The sequence below is a fragment of the Monodon monoceros genome, unplaced genomic scaffold, assembly GCF_005190385.1.
Source record: "Monodon monoceros isolate NGI ecotype Baffin Bay Population unplaced genomic scaffold, NGI_Narwhal_1 Super_Scaffold_2, whole genome shotgun sequence".
NCBI classification, from domain to species: Eukaryota; Metazoa; Chordata; class Mammalia; order Artiodactyla; family Monodontidae; genus Monodon; species Monodon monoceros.
The window spans coordinates 81,850,481-81,867,227 of record NW_021703776.1 but is presented as its reverse complement, the minus strand read 5'-3'; the positions used below and the strand labels follow the sequence as shown (position 1 = coordinate 81,867,227).

At 43.5% G+C, this 16,747-nt stretch overlaps 2 protein-coding genes across 3 annotated transcripts in view; one reads left to right on the top strand and one right to left on the bottom strand.

The window, feature by feature from the left end:
• Window positions 1-1,156: 1,156 nt before the first annotated feature.
• On the top strand, window positions 1,157-4,135 carry OPN1SW (opsin 1, short wave sensitive). The gene is made up of 5 exons (XM_029234347.1): window positions 1,157-1,508; window positions 1,809-1,977; window positions 2,285-2,435; window positions 2,846-3,073; window positions 4,016-4,135. The coding sequence occupies exons 1-5, from the start codon at window positions 1,157-1,159 to the stop codon at window positions 4,133-4,135; spliced, it is 1,020 nt and encodes a 339-aa protein (XP_029090180.1).
• Window positions 4,136-5,790: 1,655 nt separating this feature from the next.
• Window positions 5,791-16,747, bottom strand: part of CALU (calumenin) — a 28,584-nt gene continuing 17,627 nt past the window's right edge. The window contains exons 4-7 of one of the 2 annotated variants that reach the window (XM_029233970.1): window positions 15,838-16,004; window positions 15,093-15,153; window positions 9,841-10,040; window positions 5,791-8,177 (exon numbers count right to left, since the gene is read on the bottom strand). In XM_029233970.1, the coding sequence (XP_029089803.1) occupies window positions 8,073-8,177; window positions 9,841-10,040; window positions 15,093-15,153; window positions 15,838-16,004 (533 nt within the window). In that variant the 3' untranslated portion in view covers window positions 5,791-8,072. The remainder of the gene's footprint in view (window positions 8,178-9,840; window positions 10,041-15,092; window positions 15,154-15,837; window positions 16,005-16,747) is intronic. The other variant, XM_029233969.1, reaches the window with a different exon arrangement.

Sequence of the window (16,747 nt, the reverse complement as noted above, 5' to 3'; positions counted from 1 at the left end):
TAAACAGGGAGAAGCAATGATTAGAGAGGTTAGGGAATAATGCCTTTCAAGCCTCTAGAGAGTTGAAATGTCCTCTGGATTAGAGTAGCCTGGCAGAGCTGGTATTTGGCCCCCAGCCAAATGGTTCTGGTTTATGTCCAGTTCTGAATCGTGCTTTGTGTGGAGCCCATATTGAGGGTAATAGTCAGCAGGAGACCCGATCCTGTGAAACTGGTTGCTGTGCTACTCAGGAATGCTATTGAGGACATTATTATATCACACCGATGTCTCCTTTGTGAAACCCCATTCTTGCCTGTCATAATCTGAAGAACAGTTGGTTTGTGTTGACTTTCTGGACAGTGAATTACGTAATTCACTGGGCAGGTCTTGGATGAGCAGACAGGATGACTGGCAGCTTGGGCACTGCTGAGCTAAGGGCAGGGGCAGGTGTGAACATGGCATGAGAGGGACAGTGAGCAAACTAACCTCGACCTGGCTGGGGAAGGTCTGAGTAGGAAAGGTTCCCTCTCTGGGTAGACTCACCATGAAGAAACTGGCAGCCTGGGGTGCCTTAGACCTCTAGGCATTGTCGAGTTGCCCCTCAACTGTTCCATGAAGGCTGTTACTAAGGTGTTCCAGGGAACTCTCCACTCCCTGCCCCTTCCTGCAGCCTGAGGCTGCTTCCCAGGCTGGCTGTGAGCCCAAGATCCCTGGAGAGGGACACTTAGTGGGCACCTTCCACAAAGGGGCAGATGGGGTGTAAACACCTACAGGGATATAGTAGTGCCTGAAGTCAAAGAAGAAGGGTGCCTTCCATAGGTCCACTCAAAGGGAAAAAAAAGTGATGGAGGGTCTTCATTAAATATGGGTCAGCATCTTCCAGGCCCTAACGAGCCCACTCCTATTCATTCCAGCACCTGACCATTCCATGTCCGGATTCTTTGAGCCCACTCTTATCCTCTGAAGAACATACAATCGGCTTTGGGGTCACAAAAGGTTTAGGTGGGGGCTTAGGGTCTTTAATCCCAAACTTTGTCCTTAGGAGGCTTAGGATCAGTAGTGATCTTTCAGGGAGCTCCAAAGTGGCTTTGGAGGAGACGTTCTTTGGCAGGGTCAGGGAGAAGTGGTGGTGGGAGGATGATCTATAAGAGGAATCAGAGGGGGTGGCGGACATCCCATGAGCAAGATGTCAGAGGAGGAGGAGTTTTTTCTGTTCAAGAACATCTTGGTGGGGCCGTGGGATGGGCCTCAGTACCGCCTGGCCCCTGTCTGGGCCTTCCACCTCCAGGCAGCCTTCACGGGCTTTGTCTTCGTTGTAGGGACGCCACTCAATGCCACAGTGCTGGTGGCCACACTGTGCTACAGAAAGTTGCGGCAGCCACTCAACTACATTCTGGTCAATGTATCCCTGGGGGGCTTCATCTACTGCATCTTCTCTGTCTTTGTCGTCTTCATCACCAGCTGTCATGGATACTTTGTCTTCGGCCGCCATGTTTGTGCTCTGGGGGCCTTCCTGGGCTGTACAGCAGGTATTGCAGGAGAAGGGGGCTGGGGGGAGGCAAAGGACACCGCTCCATGATTGGAACCAGGGGCCAGGCTGTTGGGTGAGAGTGGGCCCCAAAAAGGAGTCTGGGGGATAGAAGTTTGGTGCTCTTTTGCATACTGAGATATAAAGCCACCCAGACTAGAAGTCTGACCGAGTCCCAAACTCTACTTCACTAACCACTCCAACCTTCCCTCCCTGTGCTTTCTCCACCCCATCTGTATTCCACTCTGCCTGCCAGGATGAGTGGGGCTGTTTACCCTCTTACCCTCACATTTCATCACAGGTCTGGTGACAGGCTGGTCACTGGCCTTCTTGGTCTTTGAGCGCTACACCACCATCTGTAAGCCCTTCGGCAACTTCCGCTTCAGCTCCAAGCACGCACTGATGGTGGTCCTGGTCACCTGGACCATTGGTATTGGTGTCTCCATCGCACCCTTCTTTGGCTGGAGCCGGTGAGAGTGCGGGGCCACTGTGCTGGCGTAGCTAGAAGCTCAGGTTGCGAGGGCGGGAAGAGAGTTGGGTATAGTCTTTGACCTCTAACTTTTAAAGAGCTGGTGGAATAAATAAGGGAAAGGGCTGTGGGAGACAAGTGCTAAAGTTTACCCTGCAGTTGCAATTGCTAAAGGCTCGCTGGTGAGGACAGAAAATACCCGCTGCCTGAAGTCATTCTGGGTTCTAAGTGGAGAACACAACCCAAGAATCTCATCTCCCTCTCTACTAATTGAGCCTCACAGTGAGTAAGTGCTTGGTCCCTTGCAGGTCTGTCCCCGAGGGTCTTCAGTGTTCCTGCACCGTGGGCACCAAATATTACAGCGAGTACTGTACCTGGTTTCTCTTCATTTTCTGCTACATTGTGCCTCTCTCCCTCATCTGCTTCTCCTACTGTCAGCTGCTGGGGGTCTTCAGAGCTGTGAGTGCCTTTCGTGAGGGTCAGGGAGGAAGGGATCACAAGGCTCTAGGTGAGAGGGAAGAGCGGGTAAGTGCTCTGGAACATAAAACATTTGGAAACGTCCAGTCAGGTAGAGGGGTATCAAAAAGCAGTGAAGGAAGTGGGGACAGGGAGATGATGAAATGAAGAATAAGGCGGAGTCGTTCCTGCTCAGGTGTATCAAGAGACGCATGTGATCTTTTCCATTGTCACAGACCAGAGAGCTGCCTCCATCTTGCCTTCCTCAAGGAGGGGGAAACAGAGGGACTAGGCCAAAAGCTGGGACAGCAGAGAGACAATTAGAGTAGATGGCCCCCTAGTTGAAGAGTCCAGAGATCTGGGAGTTCAGGGCCAGGGATAAGAGGGTGTGATGTTTTCTGTGCTCTTTCCAGGTTGCAGCTCAGCAGCAGGAGTCAGCTACAACCCAGAAGGCTGGGCAGGAGGTGAGCCACAAGGTGGTGATGATGGTGGGATCCTTCTGTCTCTGTTACACGCCCTATGCTGCCCTGGCCACGTATATAGTCAACAAACGTAACCACAGGTTTGTCACCATCCCTGCCTTCTTCCCCAAGAGTGCTTGCGTCTACAATCCCATCATCTACTGCTTCATGAATAAGCAGGTAAAGCTCTCTATTTATATTCCTAAGACCTGGTTCTTCTCAACAATGACTTTTAACTCCAAGCGCCTGGGACTCCACTCAAAGGGTTTCTAGGGGTCAACAGGGAAGGCATGGTCATCCAGAGAAGATCACAGAACCCAGGGAAGACAACTTGAGCCATAAAATTCGAGTTGCTCCAAAGGGCAGGATGAGAAGTGAAAAGGCTTTCCGTTTCACTGAAAAACCGATAGATCAGCAGTGCCCCTAAATTTCCATTTCACGAGTTCTTAATCCTTTCCAACTTCTAGTCTGCACGACCATTTATGTGAAACACAGAAATCACAACACATGCGTAAGTTTCTAAAACAGCTTATCATCTGAAGGTACCAGGTGGCTTCCTATCCCAAATCCTGAATCTAAGCTAATAACCCAAACTCAGACAAATCAAGGAGGGTTCCTGTCTTGTAGAGCTAACACTCTGCTTTGAGAATTGTTATTTTGTTTCCTCACTTCCAGAGATGGATTCAAAACGAATGCGAAACCTCCTGGACAGAAACAGAATTGGCAGTCCTTCCCCAGTTGGGAGCATTTTCAAGTAATGGTGGGGTGGGGTGGGTCGGCGGGGCTATTCTGGGGTCACTTTTGACAGTGCTCTTATGGGGCAGGGTGGTTTGTGAGGTTTCCCAACAGTGAAATTCTACACATTCTCAGAGTTAGCCAGAATGTGTAGGGATTATCACTGTAGACCCAGGAGTAGTGCGTAGCCTTAGCCTGGAATATAGCTAGCTCTCAGTATTGGGAAGATATAATCAAAACCACCTGAGGAGATCCTGTGTATAAGGCATTGTGCAAGGCTTTGAGGATACAAAGAATGAGATCTTTTTTTCCCCTATGCTTCCTGATGTTATCTCCTCTGTACTGGTCTACCAAGGGGACTATCTCCAATTCTGCTCTTTCCTCCAGTTCCGAGCTTCCATCATGGAGATGGTGTGTGGAAGGCCCATGACAGATGAGTCTGACATGTCTAGCTCCCAGAAAATGGAAGTTTCTACCGTCTCTTCTAGCCAAGTTGGCCCCAACTAAGAAGCCATACTGGCCTGTTTGCAGCAACAAGGATTTTACATTTAAGGAAATTTCTACCTTGCCCGTCAAAAACCAAACGACTACAACACAGAAAACGGGAAGGGGAGTGATAGCAATTTGAGGTCAATTTTCCATTTTCCTACTATTTCCTTCCTACCTACACAAAGCTCCTGTCCCAGCTGGGTCTACTTCAGACCACCCCAAAGGCCATTTCAACAATCATCAGTTTCTACTCTTTTTTTTAAATTTTTTGCGGTACGCGGGCCTCTCACTGTTGTGGCCTCCCGCGTTGCGGAGCACAGGCTCCAGACGTGCAGGCTCAGCGGCCACGGCTCACGGGCCTAGCCGCTCCACGGCATGTGGGATCTTCCCAGACCGGGGCACGAACCCGTGTCCCCTGCATCGGAAGGCGGACTCTCAACCACTGCGCCACCAGGGAAGCCCAGTTTCTACTCCTAAGTGGCAGGATTTACAGCACTTGGAGAACAGATTTCTACATACACGGCAACTGTAAAGCAGTCTGGCTGATGATTTTTCAGTGTGTACACGACAATTATTTTCCTTTCTAGTAACATTTTTTCCCTACTGGGGATCTGTTCAAAGATGATACATTTTGAATTAAAACAAACTTATGGAAACACTTTAGAAATGGGAGCGACATTAAAAAAAGAACCTTTAGAGTTTCCCTGGTGGCAAAGTGGTTTAAGAATCCGCCTGCCAATGCAGGGGACATGGGTTCGAGTCCTGGTCCGGGAAGATCCCACATGCCGCAGAGCAACTAAGTTCGTGCGCCACAACTACTGAGCCTGCGCTCTAGAGCCCGTGAGCCTAGAGCCCGTGCTCCACAACAAGAGAAGCCACTGCAGTGAGAAGCCCACGCACCACAACAAAGAGTAGCCCCCGCTCACCGCAACTAGAGAAAGCCCAAGCAGAGCAACGAAGACCTAATGCAGCCAAAAATAAATAAATAAAATAAAATAAAACAAAACAAAAAAAACCCTTTAGTAGGTCCCAAATGAGTTTGAAAGAACTTTCTTATGCTGTCACTGCCAGTAATTGCTATCGCTTTGGCTGGGACAGCCATGCCCACAAACCCCTGTACCAGCATGAATATTCCAGGTGCTTCCTTTCCCCCCACACCTCCTATCTGGCTAAACCTATATATCTGTCTTAAGCTGTGTATTTACTAAAGTTAATAGTTTAATTCCCTTCATGTTCTCAAAATGAATTTGCACATCTAATACCATTTATAAACTATACAAAATGTTCAAAAAACTGTTTTACCTTATACTCCCTCTCCCCACCCCCTGAAGAAGACACTTTTTGAAATAAAAATCAAGATAAATGTGTGTACATTCAGAAATGGCTTGTGTTTGGTATCAGGCAATTATGTAATGAGCAGCTGGGCTCCTCTCCAGTTATATGGCCTAAGGGAAGCAGAGAAGGGTTACAGCTGTAGAAGGATGCTAGAAGATTTCAGGAATAGGAAGAAAAGAGTAACCAATTTGGGAGAAGGCAGTAACTTCTCTGGGTTGGAGTGGGGGGTATGTTAAACCTTCTAGGAGAGCTCTTTTTCTGTGCCATTTTATAACACCCATGATTCTAAGCAAGAGTTCCATTTCCTAAGAAAATAAAGGACATTCATAACCCACAGTGAATGTAAACAGTTTTATTTAGAAACAGATAGGTACCTGTTTGCATTATAGAATATAAAACTGGGTTTACACTCTATAAAAAATAACCAATATCCAAATTCAAGAGAGCTAGCATTCACAGAACACACAATGTGGGTGTGCAGCTACTGTTCACCAGCCTCAGGCTTGATTTAAACCAAAAGAAAAAAAACAAATCCAGGGGGATCATTAGAGATTAGAGTACAATGCTTACTGATGAGCACCCAGCATCCAGAAGTTGCTGTCTTAGCAGATGGAGGTTTGCTTTCTAGGTGCGTGACTTTAACATAAGGCCTGGGTTCTCTGTACCTAGTGACCTATGAGGATCTCCTGCCACACAATTCATGATGTGCCCTCTCCAAGCCAGGGTTGGTGGGCATTATTAATTATCCCTGATCTTCTTAACAATAAAAATGGGGAATCTGGAAGGCAGAGAATTTCCACTCCCTTATACTGGGGTTAAAAGAATGTATCCACTCTCAAGAGCTCAATGCAAAGGCTGGGGTGGAGTTACACGATATCCGGCTTTTTACCAGGCCAAGTAGCCCACCTCAACGTGATTGTGGAAGACCAAAGGATACACCTAGGTTCAGATTATAATAATCACCCAGCACCACCTGAATGTATTATCCAGAAAGATATATGAAATAATAACGGATATATATATATATATATTTGTCTTAGTATCCTGAGGGCTAAAAACTTGGAATATAATAATTCTTCTCAAAAGAGGTCCATCTGTATGAAAGGGACCAAAAAGGACAGTTTCCTGTTACGCAAAATATAGGTAAAGTGAGTTGGGAACAGAGGTGGTTTCTTCAGCTCCTTCTACAATGTCCCTCTCTTTGATCAGGATTGGCCATGTTGATTCACGATAAACTTTTTTTTGGCAGTGGGGAGACAGGAACGTAGGGAGTGATGGGTCGAAGGCAGGAAGGGTGAGCGATGGTCCTCAAACAAAAGAGCCCTCTCATCTTTGAGTCTTAGCTCAAGCTCTCCAGCTGACACAGAAACAGGCCTGGTAGTAAGTGGTTAGCATTCTGAGGTACGAGGATCCCTGGTAAATTCAGCAGCATGTGGTTTTTGGAAACCAGCCCACAAGATAAGAACACTGCAACCAAGCCCCTAACTAATACTGCTATTTAACCACCGTCCAAAGGAGAAAGGAAAGAAAAAAATCCCACCACACTAGGAGGTTCTAAGCTTTCATTTAAGGTGGTCCAAAAAATCTTCTCTTTATTTTATCTTCGAGTTTCTTAAGAGAATCCTCATTCAGTGATCATTTCTCTCATTAAAGGCACTTTCAATGACATGATTGGAAAGGAGTACATTTTAACTGCAGTGCAGATTAATTCCTTGGAACACCTGGGGAAATAGGAGCTGAATGGGAGCACTTACAGTGATTCAATAGGCAAGACAGTCTTGAGCACTTCAATAGATGCATACCCAGAAAAAAGCATGTGCCCTAAAAACACTTGTATTTTTCCTTTAGTTTTCCAGCTGTTTCTATGTATAGCTCTGTAAAGAGATCACACTCAGTACTTGACTGATTTTCAAGACAGTGGCCCCAACTCTTCCCACCACAGCTGTGCTTGACAAAATTAGCAAACAGCTAGTCTTACAGGGAAGGAAAAAAAAGAATGAATGAAATCAAGTTGAGCCAAGCTTTCTTACAGCACAGGGATCGGTCCTTGCCCAGACAATGCCAGGACCGGGACCTGGAGCAGCTGAATGAAATATTCGGCCCCTCCTACTTACGCAGGATACTTTTCAATAGGCAAGTTTAAGTGTTATCTCTCTAAATATAAATTGTGGGGACTATTTCTTCCCTCTTCTCTCTCTTGAACATTTCTTATTGATCTCAGGCTTAAAATTAATTAACTCAGAATTATAAAAATTATATGATAAGGGTTGAGACAGAGTGAAGGGCTAACGTTTGCCTACAAAGTGTGAGCTGAGGATCTTGATCCTTCATATCATACTCCCAACCAGAGAACAAATACAAAAATAAACACACATGTTATACATAATACAAAGTGTAAATCTACAAACACAAGTGTACTAATTAGAGTTTTTCCTCAGAAGCACAGTTTCCCTCCAGTCCCTCAGAGAGAAGGAGGAATGGGGACGGGATTTTTAAGACAGCTTTTCATGTCTTAAAAAGTTTGTAATAACAGTCTCAGTAGCGCAAACAATTTCATGTGAAACCAGAAGCTGTAAAAATAAATTACTTTTGAAGAAATGTAGGTTCCTCTGTCTGCAGCTCAGAACTCGTCATGTCGTACTAAGGCCTCACCAAAATCTGTGGCCTGGCTACCCACAAATAAATCATACTTGTCAACAATCTCCTCCTTGGTAAGCTTGCCATCCTGAAAGTAGAGAGAACAGTGAATTGATGCAAAATATATTTCTTATTTCAAATTTAGAACACTGTTAACATACAACAGGGGTTAGTCAAGATTTACGATTCTAATTCCCACTAAATTAAATGTGAACTCAATCCTCACTGCCCACCCCCAACACACACACACACACACACACACACACACACACACGCACGCAAAGAGGGGAGTAAACAGCAGTTGATACATTTTTCTTATCAAGGAAGTTAAAAGTGGAAGGATGGAAATAATATAGCTCAATAGCTCAATGCTAGGGATATGGGTTTGTTTTTTGAGAAGAAAACGCTCCCTTTCGAGCAAAATGTGGGACATCTCCTAGATATGGGTAAGAGATAGTCAAGAATAGCCAGGAAAAATACTTCAAAGTGAATCAAGTCTTTGTCTAACAGGAACAATGAAATATGCTAATATCAAGCACAGTCTTCAACTCCAAAATGACCTAATCACCAATCAGATTCCAGACAGAACCCCAAATGAAGGCTCAGATACTCATCTCAAGAATTAGCTAGGCTAGATTCCCAAGGGATGACTACATCAGTTTCCTTTTCTCACATGTCTCAGGACACAGCACCTGGCTACTGAAGTGACTGAGCAAGAACTCAAAACAGGCTGACCCTCAAAAAGGCTCAATAAGAAACTGCATTAGGAGCCTCCCTGGTGGCGCAGTGGTTAAGAATCCGCCTGCCAATGCAGGGGACACGGGTTTGAGCCCTGGTCCGGGAAGATCCCACATGCCGTGGAGCAACTAAGCCCATGAGCCACAACTACTGAGCCTTTACTCTAGAGCCTGTGCGAGCCACAACTACTGAAGCCTGTGCCTAGAGCCTGTGCTCCGCAACGAGAGAAGCCACCGCAATGAGAAGCCTGCGCACCAAAACGAAGAGTAGCCCCCGCTCACCACAACTAGAGAAAGCCCGCACGCAGCAACAAAGACTCAACGCAGCCAAAAATAAATAAAATAATTTAAAAAAAGAAAAAAAGAAACTGCATTAAAACCGAAGATCAGTCTAAATAAAAGAACATTTAGAATTCTAAAATCCCCCAACTTTAGACTGATTTTCAGTTTGCTCTAAGGAGAGCATTCAAATCTCTGAAAAAGGTGACAGGGCTCAGTAGTAACACCACTCTTTTAATGAACTGAATGCCTTCTCAGATAATTGATCAAGGGTAATTTTAACAGGTTTCAGAGAAAAGCTGATTTATAAGCTCCTACAAACGATTTAATTTTAAAAAGCATATTTGATTTAAGAAGGAAACAACCAGCTTTGAGTAGGCAAAATGAGCCTGTAAAAGATCAAAGAACAAAGGAAATAACAACAAAAAAGCAAAGAAGATTTCTCGGGGTTCCCAACATAGCAGATGATGCACGCTGGGCACAGGCTATATCCAGAGGCTCTTTCTGAGGCCTAAATTTCTCCAATGCTGGGAACACTGGGCAAAGGGACTTCTAAAATGAGATCAGAGAGCTAGCGCTGCCCTGTAAGTTTTCAATCGCCAACTTTAGATCCATAGCAGACTCAAACTAATTAAGACCTTAAATGCTCCATGTACCTCAAGAGGAATTTTTTAGGCAATCCCCTAGAAACAGACTTCGATCACTGATAGATTGTTTGGGCCTGGACAGACTTACCTTGTTTTGGTCGGATTCGTAGACTAGGTGCCTGGCTTCTGCCTCTGCATGATCATAGTCTGAGGGAAGGATCCAGTCTTTGGTCTCTTCCTTATCCATCTTCCCATCTCGGTTCTTATCTCGAAACTCAACAAACTGTTCTCTCTCAGTCTTTACCCATTCTGGCTCATCAGCATTTCCATCATGGCTGTACATGTCACCTGTGTGAATACACATCCACACAGAAGATGAGTTTGTCTTTTCTCAAAGACTGCCCCATGCAAATCTGACCTGACCCTTTTTCCTCATTCATCAGTTTGGAACCTAACAGCAGTTATAAGGGTATTTTAGGTCAGAGAGACCTTAAGAAGCAAGGAGTTTTCCTGATGTGTGATTATTGATCTTGCAACAAGAATATTTCCAGCTGTTGGTCTTGAATGATATGAGAGCAAAGAGAATCCTTTAAAAAAAATGCAGAAACAAAGGGAGATGACTAGTGTCAAGAAAGGTGAAGACCAGGACTTCCCCGGTGAAGCAGTAGTTAAGAATCTGCCTGCCAATGCAGGGGACATGGGTTCAATCCCTGGTCCAGGAAGATCCCACATGCTGCAGAGCAACTAAGCCCATATGTGCCACAGCTACTGAGCCCACGTGCCACAACTACTGAAGCCCACGTGCCTAGAGCCCGTGCTCCACAGTGAGAGAAGCCACCACAAGGAGAAGCCTGTGCACCACAACGAAGAGTAGCCCCCGCTCGTTGCAACCAGAGAAAGCCGGCACAGCAATGAAGACCAAACACAGCCAAGAATAAATAAATAAATAAATTTCTTTTTAAAAAAATAAATAAAAAGAAAGGTAAAGACCAACTTTCATAAGATAGTTGTTCCCTACATTCCATTTCACTACTAATTAACCCGACCACTAGTTTTAGAAAGATGTGGTTTTAAATCCTAAAGAAAACTTGAGAGGTCTATAAGTCAAACTGTCCACCAACCAATTACAGAGTATACTTTTTTTTTTTTTTTTTGCGTTATGCGGGCCTCTCACTGTTGTGGCCTCTCCCGCTGCGGAGCACAGGCTCCGGACGCGCAGGCTCAGCGGCCATGGCTCACGGGCCCAGCCGCTCCACGGCATGTGGGATCTTCCCGGACCGGGGCACGAACCCATATCCCCTGCATCGGCAGGCGGACTCCCAACCACTGCGCCACCAGGGAAGCCCGAGAGTATACTTTTTTTTTTTAAGTATTTAAAAAAAAATTTTTTTTTTTTTTTTTTTTTTGGCCGCGTTGGGTCTTTGTTGCTGCGCGTGGGGTTTCTCTAGATGTGGCGGGCGGGGGCCACTCTTTGTTGCAGTGCATGGGCTTCTCATTGCAGTGGCTTCTCTTGTTGCAAAGCACAGGCTCTAGGCGCACAGGCTTCAGTAGCTGCAGCAAACAGGCTCAGTAGTTGTGGCGCACAGGCTTAGCTACGGTCAAAATTCTTTTAGGAATTACATGAGTGAAAGTCTGAAGACTCCTAAAGTACACTATATCAAAAGTAAGTGTACATGCATTTCATGTAAGGTATGGGAACACACCTAATATAAGTCTAAGTAACTTCTAAAGAGTTATTTACTTGTGATAAAAGTAATTTGTATGTTGGGACCCATAAAATGGAGGCTGCCCCAGTGGCCCGGCCCATGCCACAAATCTAAACCTAAGTCAGCCCACACTGCTAAGAAAACCTAACATATATCAATCACAACCCTCCAGCTCAGCTTCAGTCAACTTACCTTACCCTTAGAAAAGATGACCTGCTATCTTTATATGGAAATCCCTGACCTCCTAGCCAATCATGTCCTGCATCCGAGTTGCTCCTCTAATGTTTTATAAAGCCTGCTCTTGCCCAAAACCCCCTAGGAAGAATGCTCCACTGCTTGTGAGGTACTTTACTCCCCCCAATCCATGGATTGTTTTCCCTTGAATAAAGGACATCAAACTTGCTACTAAATTCTACTATTTGCAGCATTTTACAGTTGGCACTGTCATTTTCCTGAACTTGAGGGTTAAGAGTAGAACTACTCCTTTCTGTCTTAAACACAAATTGCGAGTCTAAGAGCAGGTCTTGCCAATTCTTTTTTCATGTTACAGCACATTCAGAAAACACAGTATTTGTACGATCCACTGGCTAGCACCCTGCCCTAGCTGTCCTGAGGGTCAGGGAGACCTTTCACTGTATACAGATTGGGAAATTCTGAAGTAGGGAATACGTGTGTATTAGGAAACGCACGTTAGGAAAACGTGCGTTTAAAAGACATATTTTTCTTTCTTTCTTTTTTTTTTTTTTAAATTTGGCCACACCACACGGCATTCGGGATCTTAGTTCCCCAACCAGGGGTCAAACCCGGCCCCCGCAGTGAAAGTGCCGAGTCCTAACCACTGGACCACCAGCGAATTTCCTGAAAGACATGCTTTTAATAGAAGCTAGAATATACAACATAATGTAAATGCATCTTAAAGCTAGAAGAGTAAGGATAAGAATTAATACTATTTAATTTTCTATTAAAAAATTCAACCTGGGCTTCCCTGGTGGCGCAGCTGTTGAGAATCTGCCTGCCAATGCAGGGGACATGGGGTCGAGCCCTGGTCTGGGAAGATCCCACATGGCGCGGAGCAACTAGGCCCATGAGCCACAACTACTGAGCCTGTGCGTCTGAAGCTTGTGCTCCACAACAAGAGAGGTCGCGAGAGCGAGAGGCCCGCGCACGGTGATGAACAGTGGCCCCCGCTCGCTGCAACTAGAGAAAGCCCTCACACAGAAACGAAGACCCAACATGGCCATAAATAAATAAACAAACAAACAAATACAATTTAAAAAATTCAACCTATATAATGATATTAAGGAATTACTAATTTTTTGAGATTTTACTTAAAAATTTTTAGAGATACATATGTAACTTAAGAGAGATATAACCAAATGTTTACAGATGAAATGAGATGCTGATTGGGATTTACTTCAAAATAATAAAGGAGGTAAGACGTGGATATGGATTTAAAAGGATTGGCCATGGGTTGATGGCTGCTGGGACTGGGCGTAAGTACAGGGGATTCATTACACTATTCTATTTAATTTTGTGTATGTTTGCAATGCTGTATAATAAATTTAAATGGTTCAACAGTATAACTCTGGGGACTTATTAATGCTAAATGTAAGAGGCAAAGACCATTTGTTTCTTTTTGATCTTTCCTCTCAACAGGGCAGAAACTAGCATACCCCTAGAAACTGGAAGATACTGTCTGGGAGACTTTTTAGCTTTACAAAGCCCGGCACCCAAGATGTAAAAGTGTTTGCATTAGTTGATGATTTGCAAAACAAAGTCATACACACACAGTTGATAGTTTCAGTAGTTTCAAGAAACAATTGATCTATATGATGGGAGGGAGATATAAGTATCTCTTTATTTGGCCCCAATGCTTGATAAATGATGGTACTTAACTGTTATAAAACTTAATTCCTCTCAAGAGGTTCAAAATGAGTTCCTCCGTTTTAGCAATGGTGATAAAATGGCAAAAACCAAGAATTAAAAGATAAATTATTAAAAAAAAGAAACAGTCGACTTTGAGATGGGCTCAGTAAATGCACCCAGACATTTATTTCCACTGTGCTGATGAACTCCACTAAAAAAATCATTTTGGAAAAAAATTCCATCTTCCCACTGCTTACCCCTCTCAAAGTACATCATGGAGTCTTAGAAGAAAAGAGTATTCAAGGAGTAATTCAACTGGAATAACTCTAGAAAATAAATAGCAGGTATAATGAGACAAAATTTGAGTAAAGGAGTGACTTGTTCAATGGACTGAAGTGACATACAGGGATAGAGGTAAGGGCTTAAGTCTCCCTTTCACACTTAAAATGAACATTCCAGGTAAAGATCAGAAGCCTAAAAACAAATTGTCTTATGAAACACAAAACCAGTGGTGCACTAGAATTAAGTTACTATGAGTAAAAATAATAATTGGAAATATAAAATTATCTAGTATCTTTTAAAATGGAATAACATTTGTAACAAAGACATTTGTAGTATCTTCCATCTCTTCTCCTTTACTTATGCTAATTTCCATCACACTAATTGTGTAACAATTTGCTCAACTACTTGCTAAGAGGCAGCTCCTTTTTTTTAAAGCAATGGGAAAATCTTGAAATTATTTTGAGGATAATAAAAATAGCTTTAGGGACTTCCCTGGCAGTCCAGTGGTTAAGACTCTGCACTTCCACTGCAGGGGGCACGGGTTCGATCCCTGGTTGGAGAACTAAGATCCCACATGCTGCACGGCATGGCCAAAAAAAAAAAAAAACTTTACTTGAGAGAAAGGTATAGCATCTAAAATAAACAGACAACTTGAAGGTATAGTAGCATCTAAAATAAACAGACAACTGGGAATTCCCTGGCAGGCCAGTGGTTAGGACTCCGAGCTTTCATTGCTGAGGGCAAGGGTTCGATCCTTGGTCAGGGAACTAAGATCCCACAAGCCGAGGTGTGGTCAAAAAAGTAAAAAAAAAAAAAAAAAAGAAAAAGGAAAAGAAAAGAAAACAAAACCAGACAACTAAAAGGAAAAATGGCAGAAAGGAGTGATTTTTAAAAAAAGACGAAAGGAAACAAATTAGAGAATCTAGACAGAAAACATGAATAGAATACAGCGAAAAGGAAAGACTAAGAGGAATCAACAGCTCTTAGTCACCCAACTGTCTCTTTTGTCCTATTTCCGTTTCCTAATGCCAGTCTAGGCTCCCTGCAACTCCTTACTGTCAATTCCACAGGGCATCTGGGATGTACTATTTCAGTGCTGTCCACTACAGTAGCCACTGGCCACATGGGGCTACTGAGGACTTGAAACGTGACTGGTCCAAACTGAAATGTGCTTTAGTGTAAAATAAACTTTTGAAGATTTGTAGAAAAAAAAACCCTCAATGATTTATATTGATAAAATGTTGAAATTATAGTATTTTGGAATCTTAGGCTAAATAAAATACACTATTGAAATAAATTTCATCTGTTTCTTTTTATTGTTTTTGATGTGGCTATTAGAAAAGTTAAAATTATGTATGTGGCTCACATTTACATTTTGATTTGCCAGTGCTGCTACAGACACTTTATCATGACCCCCTATTCCTCACACTGGTCTGACTTAATGATGTGCTGAGAGTTGACCCATGGGGTAAATTGTTTCTATTGGTGAACATATCTTCCAAAGCTTCTCAGCTTCTTCTAAGAAAAACACTAGAAACAGACTTACCAATATACTCCTCCAGATCAATGAAACCATCAGCATTCTTATCTATATCTTCCATTGTTTCCTAAACAGAAGAGAGTAATTAGACTTAGTATCTGGATGAGTTAGTTTAGGCAATTATTTGTCATTCATTAAAACACACACACACACACACACACACACACACACACACGTTTATGTAGATGTGTGTGGGTATGGTTAATCCACAGGAAATTGTGGTTTTTCTAGCTGAAAGAATGGTAAAATATTATCAATTTTTTATGCTTCAGCTTAAAATAACTAACAGTCTTCTTGAAGGAACACTTAATAGTGAACTACCCCATCAAGCCCATGATGATCTGGTAGCCCTAGTCATGCTTAACTCTAACAGGAGATGTGACCAGTGAGTACATCTACAGCTATAGTCTATGTTTTATCAGTAACTGCCTTCTGTGAAAATTCTTTAGTATCACTGTCATTACTCAGTGCCTGATATTTTAAAAAATAGGATTTCCCCTCATGCTTACAGTACGAAGCCACCAATGAATGGCAAAATACATAATCTGATGGTACGTATTGTCATACTAAACAGAAAGCTTAAAGCACCATCGAGATCACAGAAAAACAGAGTGACAGAGCTTGGACTCAATCTGGCCAGCACTTGTATAGCAAGTCATTCTTCTAAATACAGAGGAAAGGCTAAAGAGGAAAGCATAAGCAACAAAAAGAGAAAGTTTCCATTAAGAATCCTTGCTCTCACCCCACCCACCTGTACTACTATATCCTTCATGTAGTCATACTCCTCAGGGTGCAGGAAAGCTGTGAATTCCTCCTTTGTGGCAATGAGGTCTCCATCCTTGTCTGCCATTTTAAACCTCCGCTCATCTCTAACCATCATCTGTTTATAGTTAAATCCATCATCAGGGTCTGGATCATCTAGAAAAGAAAAATTTAGGTCAAATCTTAAAAGACTTCCAGAAAACATGAAAATGTATGGGGAATCAATTTCCAAGAAAGATAAACCAAGCACTGAAGAATTAATTCTTGATTACTCAGGTAAAATTGCAGCAGTATAAAGACATTCAGTTTTGGTAATCAAAGACCTCAAAATCAGGTCTGAGTTGAATGCAAACGCTTGCCATTCAACATGGAACCCCGGCTCCTGGACTGTGTAATCCGTTATGTAATGCTTCACTGTCACTGCTCTTGGGGCAACCAAAGAGCTTGAGTTTTCTAGATATATCCAAGGGGCAGCGGTGGTTCTAAAGTCATACTTAGTTTGAATCCTAACTCTACCACTTCTTAGCCATGTGACCTTGGGCAAGTAACTTAACTGTACTTCAATTTACTCATCTGTAAAATGGAGATAATAACAGTGCTGGCCTCATAGGGTTGTTGTGAGGCTAACTAAGCAAATAAATAGAAGTTAAGTGCTAGAACAGTGCCTGGCACAGAGCTGGCTTTTAATAAACGTTAGCCATGGCTATGTCGATTAAACATTAGGTTCTCATTAAAAAGCCAGATATCAGGAATTCCCCGGCAGTCCAGAGGTTAGGACTCTGAGCTCTCACTGCTGGGGGCCTGGGTTCAGTCCCTGGTCGGCAGAACTAAAATCCCACAAGCCGCACAATGCAGCACCCCCCTACCCCCCTCAAAAGAAGCCAGACATCAAAGGCCTT

Excerpts from the sequence above, each read along its gene's own strand:
- OPN1SW (XM_029234347.1), top strand. The coding sequence starts at position 1,157 with ATGAGCAAGATGTCAGAGGAGGAGGAGTTTTTTCTGTTCAAGAACATC. Across the intron at positions 2,436-2,845 it reads TGCTGGGGGTCTTCAGAGCT|GTTGCAGCTCAGCAGCAGGA; the intron begins GTGAGTGCCTTT and ends TGCTCTTTCCAG. Across the intron at positions 3,074-4,015 it reads ACTGCTTCATGAATAAGCAG|TTCCGAGCTTCCATCATGGA; the intron begins GTAAAGCTCTCT and ends TCTTTCCTCCAG.